Source organism: Triturus cristatus, chromosome 3_2 (assembly GCF_964204655.1).
Source record: "Triturus cristatus chromosome 3_2, aTriCri1.1, whole genome shotgun sequence".
Classification (NCBI taxonomy): domain Eukaryota; kingdom Metazoa; phylum Chordata; class Amphibia; order Caudata; family Salamandridae; genus Triturus; species Triturus cristatus.
In genome coordinates, this window is record NC_140584.1 from 104,878,357 (window position 1) to 104,906,015 (window position 27,659).

Below are 27,659 nucleotides of genomic sequence, written 5' to 3' on the forward strand. Positions count from 1 at the left end.
GGGGAATTCACGATCCGTATTTTCAAGTGCCAATTTGAATACTTGTAGTTCAGCTCGCTGAGCTGTACAATCTTCTAGAGATTGTGTTTTAGTGACCATCGGTCGGAATTTCCCATTACGCATACAACCTTTAACGATCGCGCATGCTGCACTGTAAGCTTGCTTACTTTTCGTAGCGGGTTGTGCTGATCCGTCAGTATAAATTATAAATTCATACTGGTCAAGAATCTCAATAGGCAGAGGACATTTGTGTTCGTATTGCAGGAATGCTTGTGTTTTTAAGTTAGGATCAAAAACATATTCAACATCTGTTGCAGCAAGAGAATTAACCCATTGTATCCATCTTGGATGTAAAGCTTTTGCATTTGGAATGCTCGCTTTTGTAACTGCCTCTAAGGCTGGTACTGGAGTCACGCCAATAATGCGTTTCCCCTGAGCTAGAGCTCTTTCTTTTGCTACAGCGGTTTGAACTGCTGTCAGAATTTTTTCTGTCGAAGTGATTCGCATTTCCACTAGTGTATACAAATGTGATTTGTATGCAATTGGTACTTTTTCACCTTCATTAAAAGTTAAGTAGGTGAATCCACATTGACCCAAAATTATTCGGATCACTAAATTGCGTGTATTTATGCGTGTTTGCAAGTGATTTGTTGCTAACATGTCAGCTTGAAGTGAACGCAGGATTTCTGTGTTCCTGTGTCCACTCTTTGTTTTTTAAATCAGGTTTGATTAGTTCGTAGAGAGGTTTAATCCTTTCTGCGTAATTTAGAATGTAAGTTCTTCCAAAGTTCAGGAAACCTAGAATCGACGGTAGGTTTTTCAGCGTTTTTGGAGGTTGGAGCAGCGCTCACTTTTCTAAAAAGTTAGCTGCCAGGCTTTTACCTTCACTTGAAAGCTCATATCCTAGGAATAGGACATTGAGATCGGCAATTCTTGACTTTTTAAATTTGAATTTGTAGCCCTCAGAGGCAAAGCCCAGTATAATGGTATTTACCCTGTTCAAGTGCCTATCCAGGTCATCGTCTGTCAGATAGATATCATCAACATATGACAATGCCTCGTCATCATAAATTTGTAGTAACTCTGTTACTCTTGCTGAGAATAACCCTGTGCTGTTCTTGAACCCTTGTGGGAGTCGACAAAAGTGATCCTGAGTCCCCATTATTGAGAAAGCTGTCAAGTACCTACTTTCAAGTGCTGTGTTTTGACAAAAGAAACCATTTGGAATATCCAATGTGGTTTTATATTTTTTACGCACAAAGTTATTCATTTGTGCTGTACTGTGTGCATTTTGTACTGCAAAAGTTTTAGAACAAGTGTTCAGGTGTCTGTAATCCAAGACTAGATGATATGTGTTGTCTTGTTTGGAAACAGGAAACAATGGATTGTTCATTGATGAGGTGCATGTTTCAATCACCCCTTGGTATTCAAGTTGATCTAAGATCTCCCTGACCTCTTTTTTAGCTTCTTGCTTAATTGGGTACTGTCTTTGTGCAGTAGGTTGACATTTTAATTGGATTTTATGGTGAGGTGAGTCCTCATCCCATCCTACATGATTTTTGTATAATGCTGGGGCCTGGCCAACTGCCCATTTCCTGGCATAAGTATATTTTAAATTTATTGGAACATGGTTGGAGAAGGCTGGCATAATGATGTCTTCGCCATGTGGGCACTCCTTGACAAATTTTGGTGGCCAGTCTTGTTCTGCTAGAAGTATGTCATAATCCCTTGAAAGTTTTTCCCAAAAGAGTGCTTTCACTTTTCTTGGTATGTCTCCCTCCATCCGGAGTGTTATTTCATATAAAGTTTGCGGAGAACTAACCCTGGTATCTACAGTCTCAACTGTGATGTACGCATTCAAGTCCACTATCTCCAGAAGTTTCTTCAGGTTCTGGCGAGCTATTGTTACTTCTGCTGCACTGTCCAGCATTGTCTGAGCCCATTCTCTGTTCTTGAGTTGTGTTTTCAGAATTCTCGGCATGTCTGATCTTCAGACCTGCTACCTTTTTCTTATTGAATTGAGGTTATGGTTTGTTTTTCTGAATGTGTTGATTGTCTCTGGACTTAACGCGTTCTTCTTTGTGATCTGACTGTCCTCTTCTTTCAGATGTCTGTGACGATGTCTGAAAAGTGCGAGAAGAATGTGTATCAGTATTTTGATACCTGTCAGGTTTTTTCAAATTATCCCTATTCCTGAGGTTATATCTCCTGTCAGAGGGCTCCTTTTGAGGAAACCTACCTTGGGAATGAGAACGTTTCTCTTTTGAATGTTGTTTGTTATTCTTCCACATCTTTTTAGAAGATGTAGGGTTGTGTTTAATTGAGTTCTTTTCAGGATCCTCAGACAGTTGTGGTTTAACCGGTTTACCACCCAAACTGTCTCTGCTTAATTCTTCATAGGATTTTTCTATTATTCTGGGTAGTTCATGTTGATGTTTTGTTACATCAAATTCCCTTAGTTTTTGGCAGATCGCCACTGCTGCTGCCTCCCCTTTATTATTAGATAATATTATTGTTGAGACCTGGTCGAAGTTCTTTAGTAATTTCATACCTAGATTCAGAGCAGTCTCTGCCCCGTATTCATTTAGAATTTGTTTCAGGACATCAGGCATTACCGCAATAGGCGGAACCCCATGTGTTTCAATATAGATGGCAGCAAAGACTGTGCCCCAAGTGGTGCAGTCTTCCAGATGTGGTGTGATCCCCATTGGTAGACAGATTGTTAAGATTCTGTGTTTCTCATATGGGCTAGTATTAGGGAATACTGCTTCGATTTGAGTAATTGTTTGAGCTATCCAGAATGGAATTTGTTCATGTTTTGTGGGCATTTTACCCACCACTGCGTGTAAAGTCCGTGGAGTAATTTTTTGTGTATTCCCCTGATGAGAGGTTTGATTTGGAATGGTTATTGGTGGTTGGACTGTTAAAGTCCACATGACATATTGTACTAACTGTCTGTACATTTTTATTAACTCCTTGAGTTGAGTGAGTAATTCCTCGTCTGACATATCTTCGATATCAGGATGAGGTGTGTAGCCGGCTAAAATCAGCCATGTTGCTCCTGGTCTACCTAGTGGACCGAGCCTGGTTATGTGATTGTAATGTTTTAGGGCGCCTTCAAACCAGAGCTGTTGCTCCTGGTATGTGAGTGGGATTTCAATATCCTCGAAGGGAATGTATTTCTCAGGTGGTTCATCTTCTTTGAAGAAGTGAAACACATGTGTTACTGGATTTGATTCTGGGAATGTAATCCACAAATATAATACTTCTGTCTGAACAGATTTATGTGCCTCTATCACAAAAACTGCTCTACCACCTCTTGGTGTTAGGCCATGTTTTATAAGTTTTAGAGTGATGGCTCTCCTTAAATTTGGTGGGCTGTGTATAACACCCACATCGCTTTCATTTAAACCTGTAGTATTAAAATCTGTTTTGACTGTCGTAGCCGTATTATTATCCCCATTTTGGGACATTGTTTTTCAAAAATGTAGAACAAGTTTCAAGGAAACAAAGATAAGGTGCACAATATTTTAGAACACTGTATCCTTCAACGTTGAACAAACCAAACAGCTAATACATAGGATTCTCGTCCTACTAAGCTATGGCGGATATTATCCCTACCCACTCCAGACGTTTTATGGAGAATTATGAGTAGGGGTCTCTGAGAAAAGCACGACTGAGTTACTCTAGTATCTAGCGTTAAATTAGTGCCTTACCAAACGTTGGGCGCCATGTAGTGTAGTTCCTATTTCTCTTATAGGCTCTGCGCATTGAAATAATTTACACTATAGTTTTTGCAAAGGACTAGGGTCAGTATGCTCCTATCAAGTATATTAAACTTAATTACTTGTGTGTGCCAGCTAACTCAGAGGTCACTAGAAACTTCTCGAATAAACAAGGGAGTAGTTTCTGACAACCGCATAAACATGACAACTTTGTTTCCCTTAGAATCGGAATGCGTCTCAGAATCGTGGAAACAATAGATAACAGTTTCACTCAGTCAATCGTGCATGCTTAGTTTCTTCAGAGTTACACAGAAATAGATAGATGGGCGTTTCAATAAAAGGATTTATTGAACAGTCTTGTTTCTCGTGTAAGAGATATGATCTGTTACAATCATTAGACAGTAAGCAAGATATATTATGCACAGCGTAAGCAGTAAGAAGAAATAATACTGCAATAGCATTGTCTTTTAGCTATGACATATATTCATATATACATACATAAATAACACAGGCTAAAAAGTGAATACTCGTCTGATGCTTCTAATAGCTCTACCCCAGTGTACCTAACCTAAGTGTTGTACGAGGTAAGAGTAGGTGCGGTTTTCTATAGTATGGTATATACTAAGTTTGTATGCCAAGAGTCCCTCTAGGTTATAGTCAGCTCCATACTTTTAGAATGAGAGAGGTGGGAATCTATTTCCGGGTCTCAAACTCTAACACCCCGCGAAGGGAGTCAGAACACTGAAAGCTGGATTATCTGCGAGCGGGGATGACAGCGTCTGGTCAGTGCGTCAGGCCGGGATATGGTGTCTTCCGAACTTGCCGTGGCGAACCGTGCAGTCAAGTCGTGCCGAGCCGTGTCGTGGTTTGCCATGGTAAGGGAAGGTATATTTATACCTGGAAGGTACTTAGGAATGCTAGCATTGACGTAAAGTCGGGCAGAGGAAGACATCATGATGAACCTCTAAGGAATAGTAGTTCATGCATAATAGATGAGTTATTGGAGAAATCAATAATCCTAGCTAGGGAAAGTCCTGATGGCTTAATGGTCTGGTTTCTAAGAACTCGTTGTGATGTGGGATGGACGGATATAGGTGGCCATGCCTGTACTTGGTTAGCATGGCTAATGCCTAAATAAGGACTGGAATTCCATGTCTAAATGAGGGCAATGCAAATTGTGCCTATATAAGGACATGATTCAGGGAAACCTATGTGCGGGCATCTAAATCGAAACACAACTTCATCTCCTTGTGTTTGCTTTGTTCGCCCTAAGTTGGCAGGGTATGCCCAGACGTGGGTCCCTTGCTCACTTTGCCACTGAATTCAAGCTAGCCCGGCTGATGAGGGCTGTTAGCCCGAAACCCATCCCAGGATGCTTGTTTCTGGTCCTGGGAAGACAGGACTTGGCAATTCGGGCTGGACTGTTCCCATGAGACACAGGGTGAAGACTGATTTGCATTTAGCTGTGTCTGAACTGGAGTGGCAAAGTGAGCTAAAGAAGGATGATGGATTCAACCCAGATCTGTGACTGGGGGGGGAGTGTCTGAAAAGTTTCTACGCTCCGTCCATCATCTCCTTGTGTTTGCTTTGGTTGCCATAAGTTGGCAGAATATGCCCAGACGTGGGTCTCTTTCTCACTGTGCCATTGGATTCAAGCTCGCCTAGCTGATGACGGCTGTTAGCCCGAAACCGGTCCCTGGATGCTTGTTTCCATTCCAAGGAAGACATGGCTTGGCAGATCGGGCTGGATTACTCCAATGAGGCACACGGTCAAGGCTGATATGCATATAGCTGTGTCTGAACTGGGGTGGCAAAGTGAGCTAAAGAATGATGATGGATTCAACCCAGATCTGTGACTGGGGGTGAGTGTATAAAATGTTTCTGAGTTCCATCCATCATCTCCTTGTGTTTGCTTTGTTCGCCCTAAGTTGGCAGGGAATGCCCAGATGTGGGTCCCTTGCTCACTTTGCCACTGAATTCAAGCTAGCCTGGCTGATGAGAGCTGTTAGCCTGAAACCAGTCCCTGAATGCTTGTTTCCGGTCCAGGGAAGACATGGCTTGGCAGTTCGGGCTTGACTGTTCCCATGAAGCACAAGGTCAAGACTGATTTGTATATAGCTGTGTCTGAACTGGGTTGGCATAGTGAGCTGAAGAATGATGATGGGTTCAACTCAGATCTGTGACTGGGGGTGAGTGTCTGAAAAGTTTCATCGCTCTATCCATCATCTCCTTGTGTTTGCTTGTTCGCCCTAAGTTGGCAGGGTATGCCCAGACGTTGGTCCCTTGCTCACTTTGCCACTGGATTCATGCTAGCCTGGCTGATGACAGCTGTTAGCCCAGACCTGGTCCCAGGATGCTTGTTTCCAGTCCAGGGAAGACATGGCTTGGCAGCTCGGGCTGGATTGTTCCTGTGAGGCACAGGATCAAGACTGATTTGCATATAGCTGTGTCTGAACTGGGGTGGGAAAGAGAGCTAAAAAACGATGATGGATTCAACCCAGATCTGTGACTGGGGGTGAGTGTCTGAAAAGTTTTAGCGCTCCGTCCATCATCTCCTTGTATTTGCTTGGTTGAGGTCTGTGCCTGTTCCATATGGCTGCTATACCATCATAATATCTGTTTTTTTCTTTCTCTTTTCTATCTCGGTCCCTTTCCTTTCTTGCAGGTTGAGCCTTCTTTCTCAGTTTGATGGTTTGTAAGTTTTGTTGCAATTGGTAATGTCGATACTATTTAGTTATATTGACAGATGTATGGTCTTTTACTTATATATGTGTGCCACTCACTTCTAGTTCTCCTTCCCTATTGTTATGTAATGAGTTCATTTTGTTCACTTGTTTATTGACCTATTATATTTTTGCCTAATTACGAGGATTTTTACCTTGTAAATCCTGGCTCTTATCATGGCATTTATATCTACACCTCTGTGCCAATTCTGTATTTATTTTTGCTGTATAGGTTTTGGTTCCTATATTAAAATACAAATCAAATATTTTTTAGAAAATGTTTTTTTATGCAAAAATGCTCCTCTACTCCCTGAAAACTTCCAACGCTGTTTTAAACATGCTTTTGAAAAGAATCCGTCTGTGTGACACGTGAATATAGCCAACTGGTTAACTTTTTTCTAGCATGCAGTGTTGGGTCGTGGTGGAGATTACTGGGGGTGGAGGGGTTATATTATAGGGCCCTTTAATAGAATGTATTCTTATTGAAAACCTGTAACCAAATATTTTGACTTGTGTTGCTGTGCATCAGCGTATGCAAATTACACTACACTTTGGTGCATCCAGGAATCTTTTTCAAGTACTTTAGTCTGTCTTTGTACAAGGATTCTTGTGGCAATGGTTAATGGTGTGGCAAGATGAAAATGTTTGTGATCATTCACATTGTAGAAGAGCAAATCCTTTAAATGAGCTGCGAGTACAAATAGCCATTGCAGGGCCAAAGCAGGGTTTACTGCGAAATAATGTTGGAATAACTCTTAAACAAATGAGTTAATCTGACCAAGAAGGGTTATGATCATGAAAAGGAGCTGGTTTACTCATTCGAGAAGTAAGCAAAACTCTGCCAAGTTATTTCTGGTGTTGGACTTTCAGATGAAAGTAACCCTGAAAAAAATCTTCAAACCAAACCATATTATACCAAGTAGGAGTACCGCATGATTTAAAAAGTCTACTAGATGATTGTGGGAGGAGAGGGGTTGTGAATACACATGCACTTTACAAAGTTGGGTGCATTCTATTAGGTCTGTCTGCAAAGCTGTAAAGTTGATGAGCCCTCCACCCACACATAAAAGAAGCACTGTCGTCCTTATCATACCTGGGGTTATCCTGGAAACATCTTGTGAATTCCATTTCTGCATTCGAGATCACAGAAGTGTACATTCTCTCATGTGGAAAAAAAACGTTTATGTTCTCCACAGGGAAATTATTTTCCCCATAGTGAAGCCACTCCACCTACTTCCCTACTAATTTTGGAAGTGTCACTTTCCCTTCCTACCAGGGAATAGATTTTACTCCTACACTTGATAGGAATAAGTGTTAGACAATTTGCAGGGGGGAAGGAGTCAAACGTAGTGTATGAATCCCAACATACATGTAGGTTTGAATTTGTTCACAGATTTTAGGGCATTCCTGGTAGGGTCTTCTTATCCTGGAATACCCGAAAAGGAGCACTTTCTACTCACATGTAAACCTCTGTGTGACCATTCAAAAGCATGAAATCATCTTCTTGTTTTGGGAAATTGACTTTGCCCTTATAAATCAGGGTATTTCTGCATGTAGATCTGATTTACATGCAAATAGATTTTAGAAATCAAGGACTCTGTGGTCCTCTTAACACAGCAGAAGGGTTAATTTAAAAAGAAAATGACAAAATGGGGATCATTACTTTTGGAAACAAAGAAGAGGAGACATGTTTAAGTGAATGTGAAGTATTTATCAAAGCTCCCATTATTTTTGTTCAACATTAAAAAAGTGATATTTGATTAATTATGATTAACAACATGGGAAGAGAGGTCCAGCATTTCGACTTCAATATATTTTTTAAATTTCGAATGTACATGTTTTGGCATTGTGAGTATATTGAGGTATGAGATTGTATGATGCTCAATACACCAATAACTTGGATTTGTTTTCATTACCATCCTAGCTTCAGTCTCTGGCAAGGCCTTTGGGGAGCACAGTGGGCCTGATTCACAAAGGTAATTTTTTTTACGTAGATCTGCTGAAGTGCGGGTGTACACCCAATAAATCTTCACTTTTTTCCTATTTACCATTTCCAATTCAAGATATATACCTAGGTGTAGACTTAATAATCTCAACCCTCTTCAATGAGGTGGCGGAGCCTTTTATAACTGAATTTATGATTATACATTTACTACACGCAATAGTGCAAAAGTATTTTATTTTCTGCCTGTTTGGTGAAGATGTCTGCCACTTGAGTGGAGACCTCAACCACCGGAGTGGAGAACTCTGCCACAAGGACGGAAACCTCAGATAGGAATGGAATAGGCAAATACTATATACATTATCCAAATCACACACACAGGATACCACTTAACTTTAAAAAGAACCCAGAATAATATAGCCCACACCCTCAGCTCTTCCTTCTTGGGATACATTTCCCTGAGGCCAATAGGAACCACATCCAGCCTCTATGAACACCACAACACTCAAAAGAAAGGGGGACTTTACGGAGAAGGAGAAAGTTCTGGTAGTTAAAATTGAGATCAAAAAGTACAATCAACTACATGTTCTACCCCCATGCAACCTTAGTGGAGTGGGGAAAGCAACTTTGTGGAAGAAGATGCAATGGGGAGGAGTCATGCACCATGGGGTAATTTAAAAATCAGCTTTTACTCTTCCTTCATCTCATACATTCACCATTACAAGTAATAAGGTTTCTACACTTTGTCAGGAGGACTTCTGAATGCTGCTCATTGACACTCAGGCCCTACTTCCTAATTATACTGATAGCACCCTGGTGTGTCTCTATGCTATCAATGTCCCTAACACACTTTAGAGGAATTGTATACTTTTGTTTTGTTGGTCCATAAACTTGTTATATCAACAAATATACTTAGCTATAACACAAATATGCTTATCCAATTGATATTTTAATCCACTTTTATGGGTGTGTATTTGCTGTGACAAGTGATGGAGTGAGGTATCACCCCAAATCCAGATGCACAGCTTTGATCCTTAGTGCATAACAAAGATGCCACCATTTTTTCCATATTTCACAAATGTTTTTTCTTAATTTTTTCAAAAACTTCCAATTTTCTAATTTTTTCTCTTGTCACATGAGAGACACTTATGTATTTACAATATCTAAATGCGGCAGATATGCCCATCCAGGCCTTTTTCTGTAGCACGAATTTTACATAAATCATCCACATTTGTTAGTCTTTCTTGACCCAATGCATTTCGGACCTATTAGTGGCATTCGTCAGGGGTTCTCTACAAATTAAAAAGCATCAGTATTAGATTCTGTGTTTAAACAATACATGATTCTATAATTTTTTCACATCAACATCAGGCTGTGTATATACGCCCGTTATACATAAGAAATCATGCCTCCGTGTATGAAACGGCTCACCCCATAATCAACATTCTCCCGCTAACTCCGTAACTTAAACATTACGTCCAACATAAATACTCAGGCGAACTTCTCCGTACCTTGTGACCCTCCTTAGATACTGCCTCCTTCCATGCTTAAAACCCTAGTTTCTAATTATTTATGGAAACCTCATTAGCTGTTACTCCTGTGCGTATGTTGCCCTTTACCAAACTCATCGTTTACCGCTAAACTACACTGCATCCACAATAACACGTTCCTTTAACATCTGTAAATGCGATCACTTTCCCAATCTGTTCTCAGCCTTCCAAACAGTCAATATGCTATTCAGTCTCTCTTTTAAACACCTGTGATTTCACCACTCCCCTCCAAATATCACGTGTCCCATTGCCTTACACCTTTTACCTTGCAGGTTCCATGATGCATTACGTTACCCTTCGCAAAACCCTTGGTGTACTCTGTGCCGTGTTACACACCCGTTATGGGCACATTGATGCTGTGTAGTTTCCCGCTTTTAAAATAACACACATTGATATCATCACAGTTATCCATCACATCCACAATAAAAAAGTAGTCCAAAAGATCCCACCCTGAGATGTAAGATGTTGCCCTTGACTCTCATGTGACAGTTCTGTTTTTTGTTGAATTTCTCCAGTAATCCATGGGTGCAGATTGCCTTTAGAGCAGTCAGTAATACTTTTAAAAAAGGGGGAGGCGGTCAATTGTACACCAGTTTCTTCCATATTTTCATATTGCATTATTTGAACTGTTCGCGTGCAAGCCCGGAACGTGGTCTGCCCTATCCCACGTGCTTATGAATGCGACAAGTGATGGAGTGAGGTATCACCCCTAATCCGGACGCACAGCTTTGATCCTTAGTGCATAACAAAGATGCCACCATTTTTTTCCATATTTCACAAATGTTTTTTCTTCATTTTTTCAAAAACTTCCAATTTTCTAATTTTTATTTTTTTTATTTTTTATTTTTCTTTAATTTTTTCTGATGAGACAAGAGAAAAAATTTGCAAATGAAGAAAAAACATTTGTGAAATAAGGAAAAAATTGTGGCATCCAGGTCAGACCACGTTCCGGGCTTGCATGCGAATAGGTCAAATAATGCAATATGAAAACATGGAAGAAACTGGTGTGCGATTGACCGCCTCCCCCTTTTGTGTATTTGCTGTCTCATTCACCACCCACCACCACCACCTCTATAGCTGCTTGCAAGACTACAGTATCACCAGAATTGGCTACATTCAAACACACATATGGTAAAGACTGGTAAGTATGCCACCTTCTCTTTTGGTTTTGAGTCAAAAATCTCTCTCTCTTTGTTACTGACAGGGCAAATGATTGTCTACTGTTGTACAGCCCTCTATCCACTAGGCCTGGGCGGTGAACTCCGCTCCTTTCGTGGAGTTTGCAAGGTTTTCTGCACTCAGCGCAGCTAGCGGGGTGCAGAAAACTTCGCTACGCACAGCTGACTTTTTTCCCCGCTTGCACTCGCCAACAGTAAGTTGGCGAGTGCGAGCTGCTGCTCGGGTAAAATTTCTACCCGAGCGGCAGGAAGATCAGCATAAACGGCAGTTCATGCCACACTCCTGCAGAACTCAGCACAGTTTTTTTGCCACTTTGCGGAGATCTGCGTAGCGGAACTCCGCAACCTACACCCAGGCCTACTCTCCACCCATGTTTCCATTTTTATTCATTTACTGACTGTGACTGCCTTTGTCATGTGTTTTAACACTACGAGATAACATTTTAATGGCAGCATACAAATCTTTCCTTTAGTCCATTTGTTGACATAAAGGAAAGGACCCTGTGTTTTTGTGATTCCAATAGGTCACCATATCCTCATAATGTATGTCTCTGGATGTCCTATTATACTGTATGCCACATATCAGCTATAAAGAGACAACAGCCCCTGGAGTACCCACTGAGACCAACACCAAAGGTGACATCCTGGCAGTAACAATTCAGCCCTCCACGATCTTTCCATCAGGTATGTCAGTGAACATCTGACATCTACTACTATAGCTCATCATTTGTTCATTCCTACATCTTTTTGATCTTGTTTGCAATATCTGTTTATTTATTATTTATTTATCTGTTATGGTTTATTGCTTATCTTTCATGTATTTCCCTCTGCATTGGAATAATTTGGGTCAAATATCCTTTGATTCATGAATCTTTAACTCAAATTTCACATTAAATAATCTTTTCCCCAGCTTAGGATGAGGTTATACCTTACCACCACTGTATGGAAATGCCTATTTTTGCAAGGTCACCCCCAGAGGTGTAAAATGATGCTGCTGGGTTTTCGACTGTGAGAGTGCACTGAGGCTTGCAAACCAGACTTCAGTGCCATTGCTCTGGCCCTTAAAAGGTATATGTCTAATTGACTCACCCACAATTGGCATAAGCTAAATTACTTCTACATCCCTAGTATATGGTAATAGGAACCCAGGGCCTGTACGTTAATGTGTCCCTCATTGACTGCAGCACTAATTGTGCTTCCACAAGTGTAACAAAGGAAAGCAGAACTCCCGGAGCAGTTCTCAAACTACTAACAAGACATTGGGCCATATGTATCAAAGGGTTTTACCCATTCTGTGTCTATGGGAAAATGTGTTCATACATATGGCCCAATTGTCACTTAAATTATTAACAAAGTCAGACCTTCCTGAGTCATAACATTAAACCCAAATTTGATGCCAAGTCGAATTTAATGTAACATTTGCACAAATGGCAGCTTCAGCAAGTTGCCACTTTGTTTCCCAAAGTAATCCAGTGACTGTTTACAAGACAGCTTTCTGTTCTCCTGGGGTTTACAGTTGCTGGCCACAAGACAGCCTTCTGCCCTTCTGAGGTGAGGTGTGAATGGCTCTTTTGAAGGAAAACAAAGGTCCTGTTTTGAAGGTCAAATAGGGTAAGCCCAAAAAGCAGGCCTCAAAGGATAAGCCAACTTTGAATGGCAAATGGTGGACACACACAAGAGGAGACGCTCTTTTGTGTATGCGTCCTGGCTAGTATCAGAGACAGAGAGGAGGAAGTTGCTGTAAAACCATTGTTTCAGCCGATGTGTAGGCTTTGGGATGGGCTATGGAACTCCACATATCAAGATAACAATTCTGCCATGTTGGGAAGAATGGTGAAATTTGGGCTAGCTAGATGCCACAGTTTACAGGAAGTCATCACCAGGTGGGAGGGGACCTGGTAGGAAATTGGCTAGTAGGTGCTGCATCCCCAAGGGCACAACTTGAGCATAAAAGTGTCACGCCTGGCAACCAGGCCCTAGATCACGTCTGTACTGGAGAGAGGACCAAAGAAGAAATGCCCTGCTGTTCCCTGAACCCAGCAAAGAGAAGCTGCATCGAAGACTTACTGGACTGCACCTGCTGCTCCTTGGGCAAGCAAAGAGTGAACTGTGTTTCTGGTGCCCTGCTCAAGGAAAAGTCATCCCAGAGCCACTGACTTCCTGTTACAGCTACAGGGCCACAAAAGCTGAATGAACCTGCCTTGGTGAGTTAGGAGCCAAGAACACCTAACCACCATTGATCACTGAAGCGCTGCCTGGAAGACTGACTCTTGACTCTTCGAAATTGCACCCGAGCCTGTTGGACCTGGAAGAGTCATAGGAAAGTAGTTTGGTCACCAAGCGAGAAAGTACCCAGCAGTTAAAAAGAACAGCTTGTTTTGCTGTAAATCGAGGCAAGTGGACCAGTGGCAACTGGTTTCTACGCTGGATTTCAATCGGACTTCTAGTGGCATCAACCCCTGTAGCAAAAGTCACCCCACTGTGTTTGTAGACCAAGGCGTGACCCCACGAAGACCCCTGTTACCGGCTCTGCTCCTTGGGAATTTTCAGCATGCCTTGCATCAGGACGACTTGATTATGGTCCAAGGCAGTTCACCCATAGTGCCAGGAACTGGACTGGAGCCTGCTTTGAGTGCCATATATCTGTTTAAATAGACCTTGATGGTCACTTTGGCTAGTTCCCTTTGGGAGATGGTTGCCTTAAGAGTGCCAAAGTAGTTGTTTACAACTTTATAAAAGTTGGGAGAATTTCCCACTCTTGCTATTAATTTACTGCCCAAATGAAAATCTCTGATTTATTTTTCCTTTAAAAATTCATATCACCCTACCTTCCATGGATTTTACTAATTGAAGTGGCTATTTAAAGTTAAAAATACAGCCTATTTTTATTAATTTGCTGTGGATTTTTCATGCATTGTGTTTTCTTCTTATTCAGCTGTGTTGGTATGTCATAATGCTTTACACTTGTTCCTTTGATAAAGCATGACAACTCAACTACACAGAGCCACAGATACCAAGAGTTGAGCTAAGGATATTCAAACAAACCTGATTAGACTCACCATGGATTGGTGTGTTTTTTTACATGGTGTGGTCGTACAACCCAACCATATAATAAACCCCTTTCCTCACAAAATCCAATACTATTTCAAGCATTTAACCTTAGGTGAAGGGGCAGGGGATAGCCTAATGAAATTGGCTAAAAAGAGACCTGCTACTGTCTCTCAATGATATTAGGATCCAGTAAGAATTTGACTTTGCTGGCTTTCAGCTGGAGGAAGTCAAAGGTAATCCAATTTTGAGAAGCAGAAAGATAATTCTTGAAATTATCCGAGATATTAAATGTTCACTAGTCATAGAGTAGAATCAACTGGGTGTCATCAGTGTAGGAGATGAAAGAGCAATCACATTTTCTAATGATCTTCAAGAAAGGCTGAATCAAGATGCCAAACAACATAGGCTTTAATGAGAAACCCTGAATTGCTGAGTGAAACCGGGGAATTACCACTATTTGAGTATGTTCCATTAGTAAAGGGACAAACCATGCTAAGGTGGGAACAGTAAGCCCTTCCTGCATAGGATGTTCCCTTAAGTTGCCATGGTACATGCTACTAAATGCCATGGACAAGTCCAGAGGTAAGAAAACAGGTGAGTTTCCTTGATTAACAAATAATCTGAGCTCATCCAAGACCAGTACAAGAATTGTTTCTGTGCCTGTAACCAAGTGAAAAAACAGTTGCCATAGAACCAAACCATTAAATTTCATGATGTAGCAAGACAATTGCTTGCCTACCATGCCCTCCACAATTTTACTCATAGTCGACAGAAGGGTGAAATGTCTACAGTTTTCTACCATAAGAATGCCACTTTTCCATTCTACAGGAATGAAAACTATTGAAAATGCAAAATTATTTTTATTAGTTAGTGCTGTAAGACTAGACACAGAAAATGCTTGCAGAAAAGAAACCAGGCAGTGATCATCAGGGAAGCCAGATCTTATCTGCCTGACTATAGATCTTGCATCATCCCGGCTGGCTACAACGAAGGTTGACTAAATTGCCAATTGACTGTTATGCTCGTCTTTGGGCACTGTACAACCCAGAACACAAAGCAAGTTACATATAATTAAATAAAAAAGATAGTGGAATATCAGAACTACAAAAAAGAGTGATCTTGAGAAGTTAGTGGAAGATCAGGACTACAGAACAGAGAGATGACTGACTTTAAGGTAGAAAAGAGCTCTTTCATAGGATTAGATCAAATTAGTATTGCAAAGATAATATGACCTAGCCAGAAACAAATCTCTTTATACAATTTCAATTGGTGCTTATTTTATTCGGACATCTTCCATATCGTAGGTGACACACCTCCTTTTATTACAGTGTTTGTGTACCTTTAACTTACAAAGCTTACTGGGAATAAATGGATCCAGTGTAGTCATTTAAATCTCATGGAAACGAATTAAGGCCATAAATACCGTTGCAATTTAGGAACGGAATTAGACACAGTTTCTGAACTCTCTATGAAACTTTCAAGATAATTTTTTTTCAAACTTGAGAAGAAACCAGCAGGGGGCGTTTTCTGTCTTTTAGGTCCAAAGAGATTTTTCACGGTATAGAAGTCCAGGGGAAGGGAAGAATACAGGTAATTTGCAAGTCCTTCACAGTGCCCCTGTATGCTCTAGGATGTGTCCAGATTAATGTGTAGATTAGCCAACTATTTTGGGCAAACTACATGAACTCATGGTATCCAGAAATGTTTACACTAAGTTATCCTAATCATCGTTGATACAAAAAAATTGAAATGAGTAGTGCCTGTTAATGAAGCACAGATTGGTTAATAGGCTCATAAAGATCTACTGGGGTGTTGCCTTTTAATTTAGGAGGGCGGTATATCTAAAGAAAAAGTATACTGAGTTTTCTGGCAAGATTGAGGAACTGCCCATTAACAGATGGGATATGCACAGATTATATTAAGGTCACAAGAGAATTCACTTGTGCCCACATAATATATATATATATTTAAATAAATTATTTTATAAAGGAATAAAATGAAAGCTATAAATAAGCATGCAATCCATGTGTTTAACAGGACAAGATATTGTACAGGTGACATGAAGAAAATAAAAGGACATTAAAGTGGAGAAATTCCTGGGCAACACTTTCAAAGCAGACATGCATTTATACTATTAGACACATATCTCTCTTACCTTTATCTAATACTCAAAGGCTTCCAGCTGAGTATGGAGGTTCAGCTAAGCAACTTTAAGGACCCTTCATGCAGTAGTGTCAGACGTGGGTTCAAATAAATTGGTTGTGAGGAGGGATCAAGCACATCATGGAACTTAATGATTACTGTGCACCAAAGGTCTTCCCAACGCTTGTTGCACTACTTCCTTCTGCCCACTACACTGCACAACATAGCAATGTCCTTCCAAATCTGGGCCTGCACTTTAATGCTCAGCTGGGTTTCAGTACCCCATAGAGCTGAGGGAACATCTGGAGGACCCCTCACAAATAATCTTGAGGGTTATTTTTGGCCCTCTCTTCTTGTTCCTCAGCCTTTATGGGGGCTTTGGTAGTGAAAGGAGCATTGATATGGTGAAGAATGCATGAAAGGATAGCTCAGAAGGATCAGAACATGTCTGATTTCTGTTCCAGTATGCCCTCTTCTGTTTGTAGCAGCAGGCAGAGATAATCACCCCAAGAATGGAGGTTTCCACCACATTCAAAGAGGTCCCTTCCCCACACATGGAGGGCTCCACTCCACACATGGAAGTCTCTATCACACACACCTAATGCGCCAAAAGCATATGGGAGGAGGCTGTATATTGAAGAGAGTTAATTTCTACAGCTTAAAAGGTATGGCAAGTATGTATTCATGCTTGTATAAACAATGTGAGTTAGTTTATATATGTGGAAATATGTAAAGGTGATCAAATGAGTGTGACATTTAAGTGTAAATGTAATATTATATTTAGCAAAGCACACTTGATTGTGACATTATGGTAGTGCAACATGTTTGTCTTAGGATGGTATATGCGGTTGGTGTAATAGTCCACCATTCATGATTGACAGTACACAGTCCAACTAAAATAATGCATCAACTAATCCAGCAGCTTGTGAAAAATTAGGGCACTTGTTCATCATACATCTGCAGGCCCTGTCTCAGTTATGTCGCCCCATACTGTGTCCCTGGATGTAGCCGTATGTTGAGGGGTAATGTCGGCAGATAAGCCAACATGCTACTAATATACTGGGCAGAACTTCAGGGGAGTACAGTCAAGACATCTGATGCGTAACTTAAGGATATCAAATGTGCATTCATTAATGGTTTGTGTAGGTACGTGTGCCCCATTTTACTTCTGCTGAGGCTGATGTGTAGTCACACATCAGTCATTGTGAGGAGATGGGGAGAGAGCATACTGGCCAACACCTGCACCAAAAACATGTGATGGTTCTTATGATGTTATTCATTTCCAAATGTACTACATTATATACGTGCATACCAGCAGCGGTCCGTGGAGAGAGTTCCGTGGGGCAGAAAGGCGGAGCGGGGGAGGGGCAGGGTGGGGGGTACTAAACACCAGAACATGGATAATTGGAGGTAAGTAAACAATGAAATAAATAAAACGAATTTCGTAGCGCGCCCTGCATCACAAAATGCGGTGCAGCGCGCTACGAAATTCGTTTTATTTATTTAATTGTTTACTTACCTCCAATTATCCATATTCCGGTGTTTAGTACCCCCCACCCTGCCGCTCCCCCGTCCCGCCTTTCCGCCCCACGGAACTCCCTCCACGGACCGCTGCTGATGCATGCAGCCAATGTTAGGGTAATGCGTCTAGAGTTTTGTAGTGAGTAATCAGTGAATATGCTTGTAATTCCATCCTAGATGCAAATTGAGCTGCACTGTCAGATGTGATGAGGTACCTATGAACCACATCACACCAATATCCCCATCAAAATGGAAGATATAAATGTTGTTGATTCTTCCAGGAAAGGCGGTGTCCACATCAGTGAAGAAGTCCCCAGCATCGCAGACACAGATTCTATGTTGATGGGGTGCCAGTGATGTCTGTTGTGCTCCCTGTAGTAAGGTGGCTGACGTGTCATGTGGGTGAAAGTAATGGCACCTAATGCAGGAGAGAAGTGGGAAAAGGCAAATAATTTGCTTGCTACCCTTTGCCTTTTCGTCAGTGAATGTGACATGATGATAAGTCTGTGCACTCTGCTGGATATCTATTTCAGTAGCTGGGACAATCATTGAGAATAGTTTGCCGGTGAGGCTTCTTCTTTGAATGGACCCTCCCAAACAGCCCAGTGGCCGGGAAATTGAGTGCAGCCAGTAATTTCTGACATTAGTAGGTATGGTCTGGAAGTGGGCTTTCAGTCTGTAACATGTCTGAGATTACTTCAGGGTGCAAGATGCATCCTCTTATCCTTTCCATCCAACTCAAATAATTGTTCCTTGAAATGTGGAACAAAACTACAAAGACATTCACAGACATAGTGAACCCAAAAACGTTGTTTTGTGTGATGCTTAATGTCTTTTGTTGTCAGGCTTCATGTGATTTGTTGTTTTAATGAATTTCAACTCTTGACGGGTGGTGGATTTGTGGTACATCATCCTTCCCCGCTTGCGTTTGCAGTTGTATTCCATGTCTTAGAAGCCTTTTTGTAATATGTTTTTAAGAAATACATTTGTATAACAATATACAAAAACATTTTTCTGACAAAAATGTTACATAGACATATGTTTGTTATAGGAAATTGCTAAAGGCATAACGAGAATATTTTTCTATTTTCACTATTGTCATTTGTTGCCTCCATTGATTTCTGTGAGAGTGTGTTGCAGTACTAGTGATTGACCATATGTCATGGTGGAGTATAAATGAGCAGGTTTTGTGACTATTGGAGCTGTAGTAGATTTTGAAGTACATTTTGTGACTTGTATTTGTCTTACTCATTTGTGTGTTTGTTTTTGAGTTAGCATATCCTGCACCCACACCCTCCTTAACTATCCATAAACCCCACCCATTTTTTACTAACTATTTCCCCTGTTCTAGCCATTCCCCCTTATACCTATCACATTTACTATAAAAATGTATACCTACATGTAAGAAATTTCTGCAAATGTGACAGAGATATCTGTGCAGAGAGAGCTGGAGGTTTGTGGCTCACACTTACAAATCCAAGAGTTATAGCCACACAATACATTTTCGCAAATTAAGTCCACTGCATTCCACCACAATATGCCTACTACAATCCCAGCATAAACTGCTTTGCCACCTCCTTCTCATTCATCCCTTGCATTCGTGCACATCTGTATTGATTCTCACATCGTCCTTCTTTGGCCACCTCGTCTTCCAGAACCAGGATCGGGTTGGGACTGGGTCAATTTGAATCTCAGGGGAAAACCGAATGAACCATGAAGGTGCAGTAGTCAGTTCTATAACCAATTGGGTTTGACTAATTGTTAGAATTGGGGGTCTACAGTTGGCAGAGGTATGCACCTTATCCAAGTGGGGAACATTCTTTCTAGTCAGGATGAGTAAAGTACACACCTAAGTGTGCCTGTGCTCGCCTGTGCTCACCCTCTAGCAGCAGGCAGGCTAAATTACAGAGGCAATGTGTAAAGCATTTGTAAAAAATCCACAGTAGCACAGTGAAAACACGACAGAGAGACACCATACCAGTTTAGAAAAATTAAGTATCTTTATCTAAACCAAATAAGACCAAAACAACAGAAAATCCTACTTACAGATATAAAAATAATACTTGAAAAAGGTTTCTTGCAAACATATAGCTCGTAGAAGATAATAGCTCCAACTAAGGCTATATCGGCATAGTAACAGGTACAAATCTAAAGTACGGCACCAAGTGCGAGGTACGCGGTCCGGCCATGGAGTCACACAGACCCCCAGAGAAACAGTACCTTTTGTGATGATCCAAAGAATGGCACCGCACAGCGTTGGGAAGGTGATGCGGTGCCTGTGATAGATGGAGTCAGTTCCTTACTGCCACAGGGGAGGTTTGCTGTTGGTTCCTAACTGCTGTCCAGGGGAGGTGAGGCGTTGGTTCCTTACTGTTGCAGGGGAGTTTAGGCATCAGTTCCTCACTGTGACGGGGAGGTGGCGAAGCATCGGTAAATCGGTTCCTTACGATGGTGCATCATTGGGCAGTCGCCTACATCAGTTATCGACTTTGTGATGGTATGCGCGAGGTGCTGGAGTCAGTTGGTGTCGGGCGGTGCCTTGTGCGCTGCACGAGCGGTGCTCTTGGCCCAGATGCAGGCAGCGGCCTCAATGACAATGTCCGAGTCGATGCAGAGACGGCATCAGCAGGCGCCTGGGTTGCGGTGTCTTCGCGGTCGGTGCTGCGCTCCCCCAACAAGTGCTGAGCACAGCTTCGGTGCAGCAGCGGCATTGGAGATGACATTGGGAATCTTCTTCTTGGGGTTTGCAGCCCAGCAAACACCTCCAGTGGTCCAGAACTAAGCAGGTCAGACATCCCAGCGAAGGAGTTCAGGGATGCTGCAAATTAGGTCTTTCTATTCCTGAGACTTCAGAACAGGAGGCAAGCTTTACTTCAAGCCCTTGGAGATCTTCTCAAGTAAGATTCACAAAAACGTTCAGTCTTTGTCCTCTTTCAGGTAGAAGCAGACAACTGCAGGCCAACCCAGCAAAGCAACACACAGCAAAGGGGCAGTACTTCTCCTCACAGCTTTTCATCCCTTCTCTTTGGCAGAGGGTCCTCTTGATCTGGTAGTAATCTAAGGTCCTCTGGTCTTAGGTCTAATATTTATGCCCCATTTTCTCTTTGTAGTCTTTGTTCCAAGAGTCTCTGAGCTCAGTAAAACCAGTTCTCTCCCTGGTCCAGGTTCACTACAGGAGGTGAAGACAGCATTGTGCAGAGCAGGCACAGCCTATTCAGGTGCTAGTGAAAACTCGTCCCACCATTCTAAATGCAGAAAAGTCCATTCTGCCTGGCTATGAGTCACCCAGGATAGGCAAGACACACCTCAACCCCCCTTGTGACTGTCTAGAGTGAATGCACATCCCCAGCCTCTGTCACGCCAGTGAATACACAACCAGACAGAGGCACACAGAATGGTAAAGCAAGGGAATTCCCACTCTCTAAAAGTGGCATTTTCAAACACACAATTTAAAAAACCACCTTTACTAAAAGATGTGTTATTAAATCAATTTCTCCAGCTTGTCCCAATGGAAAGTTACACTTGTAAGACATTACAAGACAACTCACATGTTAGCCTATGGGACAGACAGCCTTTCGATAGTGAAAAGGGAAATGCACAGTATTTTACTATCACAACATGTAACACTTACCAGCACATGTCCTAACTTTCACATACACCGCACCCTGCCTACAGGGCTACCTTGGGCCTACCCGAGGGGTGCCTTACATGTAAGAAAAAGGAAGATTAGTGCCTGGCAAGTGGGTGCACTTGCCAGGTCGACATGGCAGTTAAAGACTGTGCATGCAGATACTTCAGTGGCAGGTCTGAGACACATTTCCAGGGCTACTCGTGTGGGTGGGACAACTAGTGCTGCAAGACAACTAGTAGCATTCGATTTACAGGCCCTGGCACACTCAGTGCACATTACTAGGGACTTAATAGTAAATCAGAAATGCCAATCATGGATAACCAATCATAATCATAATATACACAGGGAGCACTTGCACTTTGGCACTGATCAGCCGTGGCAAAGTGCCCAGAGTACTTAAACCAGCAAAAACGAAGTCCAGCACACAGTCAAAAATACAGGAGGTAGAGGCAAAAAAAGTCATTGGAAACCACGTGAAGGATGACAAGTCTAACACTAAAACTGACCAGACCCAGTTGGAACTATCAACTCTGCTACCACATCTGTGGGTACACAAACCTGTCTTTCTTAGTCTTGCCAAAAGCACGCCAACACCTCTGACCGGGAGCTATGGAGTGCCTATAAGGACTTTGGTGATCCGCAACTGGACCCGTCTCCATATCATGTAAGTCCAAATCAAGAATTAGAACATAGACATTCTCAGTAAGAATGACAGACACTGGTTAGTATTTAAAGGATAATATAATGAATTAATAGGCAAAAATGTCTATTTTATGCCATCAATAGTTAGCAGCAAAGCATACAATCATAAGTTTAATAAACTAAGTAAAGTTTGATCGAAAATCCAGCATTTATTCATCTTGCAAGAATGGGAAATGGGAAGTTCCATTTACGGTGAAAAAACACGTCCTTTATAGGACTTTTGACAAAGGTTTTCATACATTACTACACAAATAACTCGCTCTCAGTATATGCACAAATGAGAAGCATGGAAGAATCAACATTTTATTACAAAATACATTTGAGGTGTCTCTTGTAACGCTTTTGTATTTAATTCAGTCATTATCACATTTTTATTCCAGCACTATAGTTGAGAGAATGTACAAGCAATAGTCCGAGACAGTTTGTATGTCCTTAGTTAGGTATATGTTGAGAAGCTCCCGGAACGCTCACCGTATTTAAGTGCTAAGCTCACAATTCTTTATTTAGAACAGGGAAAACAATAGTACTAGCCATCATGTGGTATACTACGACATAATTTCAAGATTGAGACTACATAAACACTGTTTAGGTTAGCATAAGCTCGGTTTCTACTACAATAGAAACGGAAAAACGGAAAGCAGCTCTTACAAGTATGTGAAGAGTACTACTGTGGAGTACAACTTTACGTACTCTAAATGTAGTTTGCGAATCGGACAATATATCTCTCCCCCTCAAGCAGAGTAGGAGCTAGGGGCCATATGTATCAAGCCAAATTGTGATCGCAAACGCTGACATTTTCAGAATTTCAGCGTTTGCAATCGCATTTTAGCAGTGTGCAAGATATCACACAAAAAAACACTTGCAAAATAAGGAATCGCAAAATTTGCGATTCCCTATTTTGACAATGCATTTAAGGAATATCAAATTGCGATTCCTTAAATGCAATGCAGGAAGCACCCAAGTTGTGCGATTTTGGCTTAATGAATCGCAAATTAACACCAACTTCAGGTTGGTGGTAATTTGCGATTTCATTGATAAAATGCACTTTTTTGCATTTTTCAAAGTGCATGTGGCGCACATACATGCCCTTGCTTATTTCAGGGGTGCAACAGGGTGTCCTTTTGACACCCTTGCATCCTTGAAATTGCATTCACAATTTGCAATTTCCTGATGGGTACTCGCAAATTGCGAATGTCTCCCCATTCATTCCCATGGGCCTCTAGGCTCAAAGGAATGAATGGGGAGGTATTCCTTAATTGCGAATCGCAATTTGTGATTCGCAATTAAGGAATATGTAGGATTCGCAAACGTTTTTGCAAATCCTACATACTTCGCGTTTTGCGATTCTAAAATAGTGATTCGCAAAAAATCGCTATTTGAGAATCGCAAAACAACATTTTGATACATATGGCCCTTAATTTTAACATCGTAGCATGGATGTATGATGTTACAACGCATGCTTTTACAACGCATGCTGTTACAACAAAATTTTTACAACGCAAATGCAGTGACAACGCAAGTCTTTACAACGCAAGTCTTTACATCGACTTGCACTAGATGGCGTGCTAACATTAAAAAAGTGTAATTTACTATTCTAACTCCAGTCCACGTAACAGTAGGGAAGGTGTTTGGATAGTAAACTACACTATTTTTAATGTTAGCACGCCATCTAGTGCAAGTCGATGTAAAGACTTGCGTTGTAATGGCATGCGTTGTCAATGCATTTGCGTTGTAACAGTTTCGTTGTAATGGTAGTGCGTTGTAAAAGTTGCGTTGTAAAGGTTGTTCCCCTCGTAGCATATATTTATATACATTTATTTGGGGGGGAGCTTTATAAAGGCGAATTAGACCAAAAGGTATCAGAGCGTTTTATATCAGCACCGTTTATGTTACATGCGGACACATTAATTTTTGTTAGGGACGGGGAGATTAAGTGATAGAATCACAGAATATTAAACGTCCCTGCCGAGACTCGAACCCGGTTAACCCGTTTCCAGGTCGACCGCCCTAGCCGTTACGCCACATATTCCCCCAGCACTATAGAAATTAAAACGGTTGTCCATGCTTTCAAGTAAAAGTGTGTCATTAATATGTTCTGTACCAGAAAGTACACAGACAAACATGACTATACAGCTGTATTATGTTTAAATAATCCACTGGGTTTGCGTTCTAATGCATGAGTGATTATCTCTGCTGATGTCAGTACATTAGCACTAGGTTTAATTTCCCTGGCAACAGACTATCAAGCCTTATGGGAGTCCTGCGTGTTTTTCCTCTGCTGTTTATTTCTAGGTTGAAGTTTCTTAGCTCTAGGCATTCGGCACTGTACAAGCGGCTTCTGTTATTCTCTGTTAAACAATAATATCTGCTTCCTATTTCACAGCCTGCTTTATAGAAAGGAGATGACCCGCGGAAACGAAATGAAAGAATTCCGAGAAACAATCAAGAGACCCACAGGTGAGAAAGTGAGAGGAAGAACATCCCATAGGGAGACATCTGATCTCTGTGCACTAAGAACCTGTGATAAAAATCTTGTAGAAAGCCTTGGGTTGCAGCAAGTCAAGCACACAACAAAGAGCCGCCATTTGTACCCACAGTGAGTGACAATAGTCTAGATTTACACACGATACTTTATCGGAATCAATTAAAGGCATTTCTTGAAGTATAAAGCTCGGTGCAAACAGTTTTATTTTTAGGAAAGAAGCATAACCCCTTAACTAGTTTCAAATAAAGTGGTATGCTCTAAACCCCATTTTTAGAAACCAATCAGTTGTTCTTCATTTGGCCTGTACTTTGAGTTTGAATAGGAACAACCCTCACCGACCACACACACATACACACGCATACGCACACACACGCAGGCACGCAAGCACACACTGCACATATTAGGCTGTAAACTGAAAAGTTCACGTCAAACACCGTTGAAATGATCGTTTACTTACTTTCTGGCAGGCGCATTGTTAGGGATGCAATGCCAGGCTCAAGTTTGTTTTGGATATGGCTCGTGCCAGCCGTAATCGGTCCTTGAGAAATGTTGGAAGCGCGTTTAACTGGCAGTCTGTTTTCATACACAAATAACATGCTATGCTATTTTTGATCTCTGCAGTGGCCAAAAGTAAATGTTCGAGTTGTTCCCATGTATTACTTACAATTAGCTCAAAAACTGTTGAGCTTTTCATCCCTGAATTTCTCTAGGACTGTGAAGGGCCGATGACGTTTGCCAATTTCAGCAGGTGGCCTGAATGCCACACGTGCAGTGCTTTAAATGGGCCGGTACTCACAGGTACTGAGTACCAGCACTTCTTGTTTTTACCAAGTTGAGTACCGGCACTTCTCCAGTGCCAAGGAGAGTACCGGTACATAAGGTGGGCACTGGGCCGATGCCTGAGGGCCAGCTGTGACCCGTTTATTTGGCAGCATTTTGGCCGTTTTCGCGTCTGTCTGTAACATTCAGCTGAACGGCCTGCTGCAGGGGTAAGTGGACCTCTGCTCCTAGATGGAAGCTCTCATTGTCCTCAACCGCCCCTCGCCGGGCCTCCATGCTGGGTCGTTAGTGTATTGCACATTGGCTGCCAGGGGCACAGTGATGTGTGCAGCCTGAATGGGTGGGAGGGAAGAGAGCCTGCTTAAGTGACCATGACTTTTTAACCACTTGGCCTCCCACTGAGACAGACAGAGATGGGGAAGACATCGAGATAGCTATGGAAAGAGTAAGAGAGGCACAGAGATGGCAGATTAGAAATAGAAAGAGTGATAGTAGAGGATTATAGGATACCTTTGGGGTAAAGAGAGTAAGGCAGCGAGAGAAATGGATACAAATGGGAGAGAAGTGAGTGGGGGAGGGATCCAGAGATTAGAGATGTGAAGATTGACAGAGAGTATTTGCCTGCTTGTTTGTGTGCGTTTGCCTGTTTGTGTGTATGTTTGTGAGTGAGAGAAAAACTAAATCAGAGAGAAAGAAAATCAGGAGGTATTTGAAAAGAAATGCGTCTAATGGTTGGTATTAATGATGCTTTGTCAGTCTCTCTCGTCCTGGTGTACATTGATTCTTAGTCTGAAAGGGCTAATAGTACTGTTGATGGCTTGTCTGCGTTCAGGGTTTAGAAGCTCCTTGCACTGTGTCCAGAAGTACTTCACACCACCCTTTATTAGCATATGTACCTGTTAATCTGCACATATGGAAAGTTTGAGACAACTGTCAAGGGCAATGCAAGAGCAAAATGAATAAGCAATAGAAGTGTTTTCTATCATCATGTCCCACCCCGCCTCTAACCCCGCCCACTAGCCACGCCCCTAACTAAATTTAATGAGTACCTGCACTTATTTTTTTTCCATTTAAAGCACTGCACACGTGGTATATATAGGCAGGGAAAATGGCGTAGGGAATAATTTTAGGAACTGCTTTGGGATCCTAGGCCCCCATTTCTTGAGGCCTGGGAGCAATCAACACCCTCTAGATTCGGCTGTCACCACAGAAAGACAATTTGAAGTTGCTGGTTTGACAAACAAAGCATGGCTGACCTGCAACTGGGCCCATTTCCTACAGGAGACAACTCGGTTTGAAAATATACCTCCCCTTAGACGCTGCTCGTGGTACCGCACAATCTGGGTAAAAACAAAGGGCCCCATTTACAATATTTTGATGCAGGACAGTGTAGCAAGCCTTCCTGCTGTGCTGCCCTGCGTCAAAATAAAACAGCATACAAATCCTCTCCTTCTGCGTCATTTTGCAAGTGTGCCTGCGCTGAGGGGGCACCTTCCTCCACAAAAACAATTATTAGAGGCATTTTCCTCTTTCTATGCATGCTTCAGAATGCACCATGCATAGAAAACTGCAGCATGCATAGAAAGAGGAAAAAATGAGGAGAAATACAAGTATTTCTCCTAGTTGCACCCAGGAGGCATAGGATTCTGATGCATTCCCAGGTTTTCAAAATGTTGTGTATCTGGGAATGCGTCAAGTTCCATGGATGTTGTGTGGAAACACCAACAGCAACGCTCATGGAACGCCCCTTTCACGCAGAGTTATGCCAGGGTGACTTTAATGGTCTTGGAAATATGGGGAAGCCCATTGCGCTGCCGGTGCATCAATAAAAGTGATGCACCGTCGGCACAATGGACTTTTAAATTATCCCCAAAGTGGTGGAAACTGCTAATTGGAATAAAAAATTATAAAGGTCTGGGGCAATAATCATGGATGTTGATTCACAAAAATTCTAGAAGTAACAGAAGTGAAGTCAAGCCAACGTTTACCTTATTGACTTCACTGGAAGTGACATAATTTGACCTTCGACCCTGCGTCTTGCCAGGAAGTGATACCACATGACCCTAACCTTAATATCTTTGTATTAATTGATTGGCATCACTGAAGTTGCATAACAACTGCATGATTAATACAACACCACATACTCATTTCCCTTTGCATTACACGACAAATGATATGCTCACCTGAAGAGATAATCGTGCCATAAAACACAGATCAGCACTGGGAACC

General features: G+C 41.7%; 1 protein-coding gene across 1 annotated transcript in view; it reads left to right on the forward strand.

The window, feature by feature from the left end:
• The window catches only part of LOC146856871 (uncharacterized), a 732,840-nt gene that overhangs the window by 385,317 nt on the left and 319,864 nt on the right, over positions 1–27,659 (forward strand). The window contains exon 4 of the mRNA XM_085647001.1: positions 24,549–24,622. Within this exon, the coding sequence (XP_085503127.1) occupies positions 24,549–24,622 (74 nt within the window). The remainder of the gene's footprint in view (positions 1–24,548; positions 24,623–27,659) is intronic.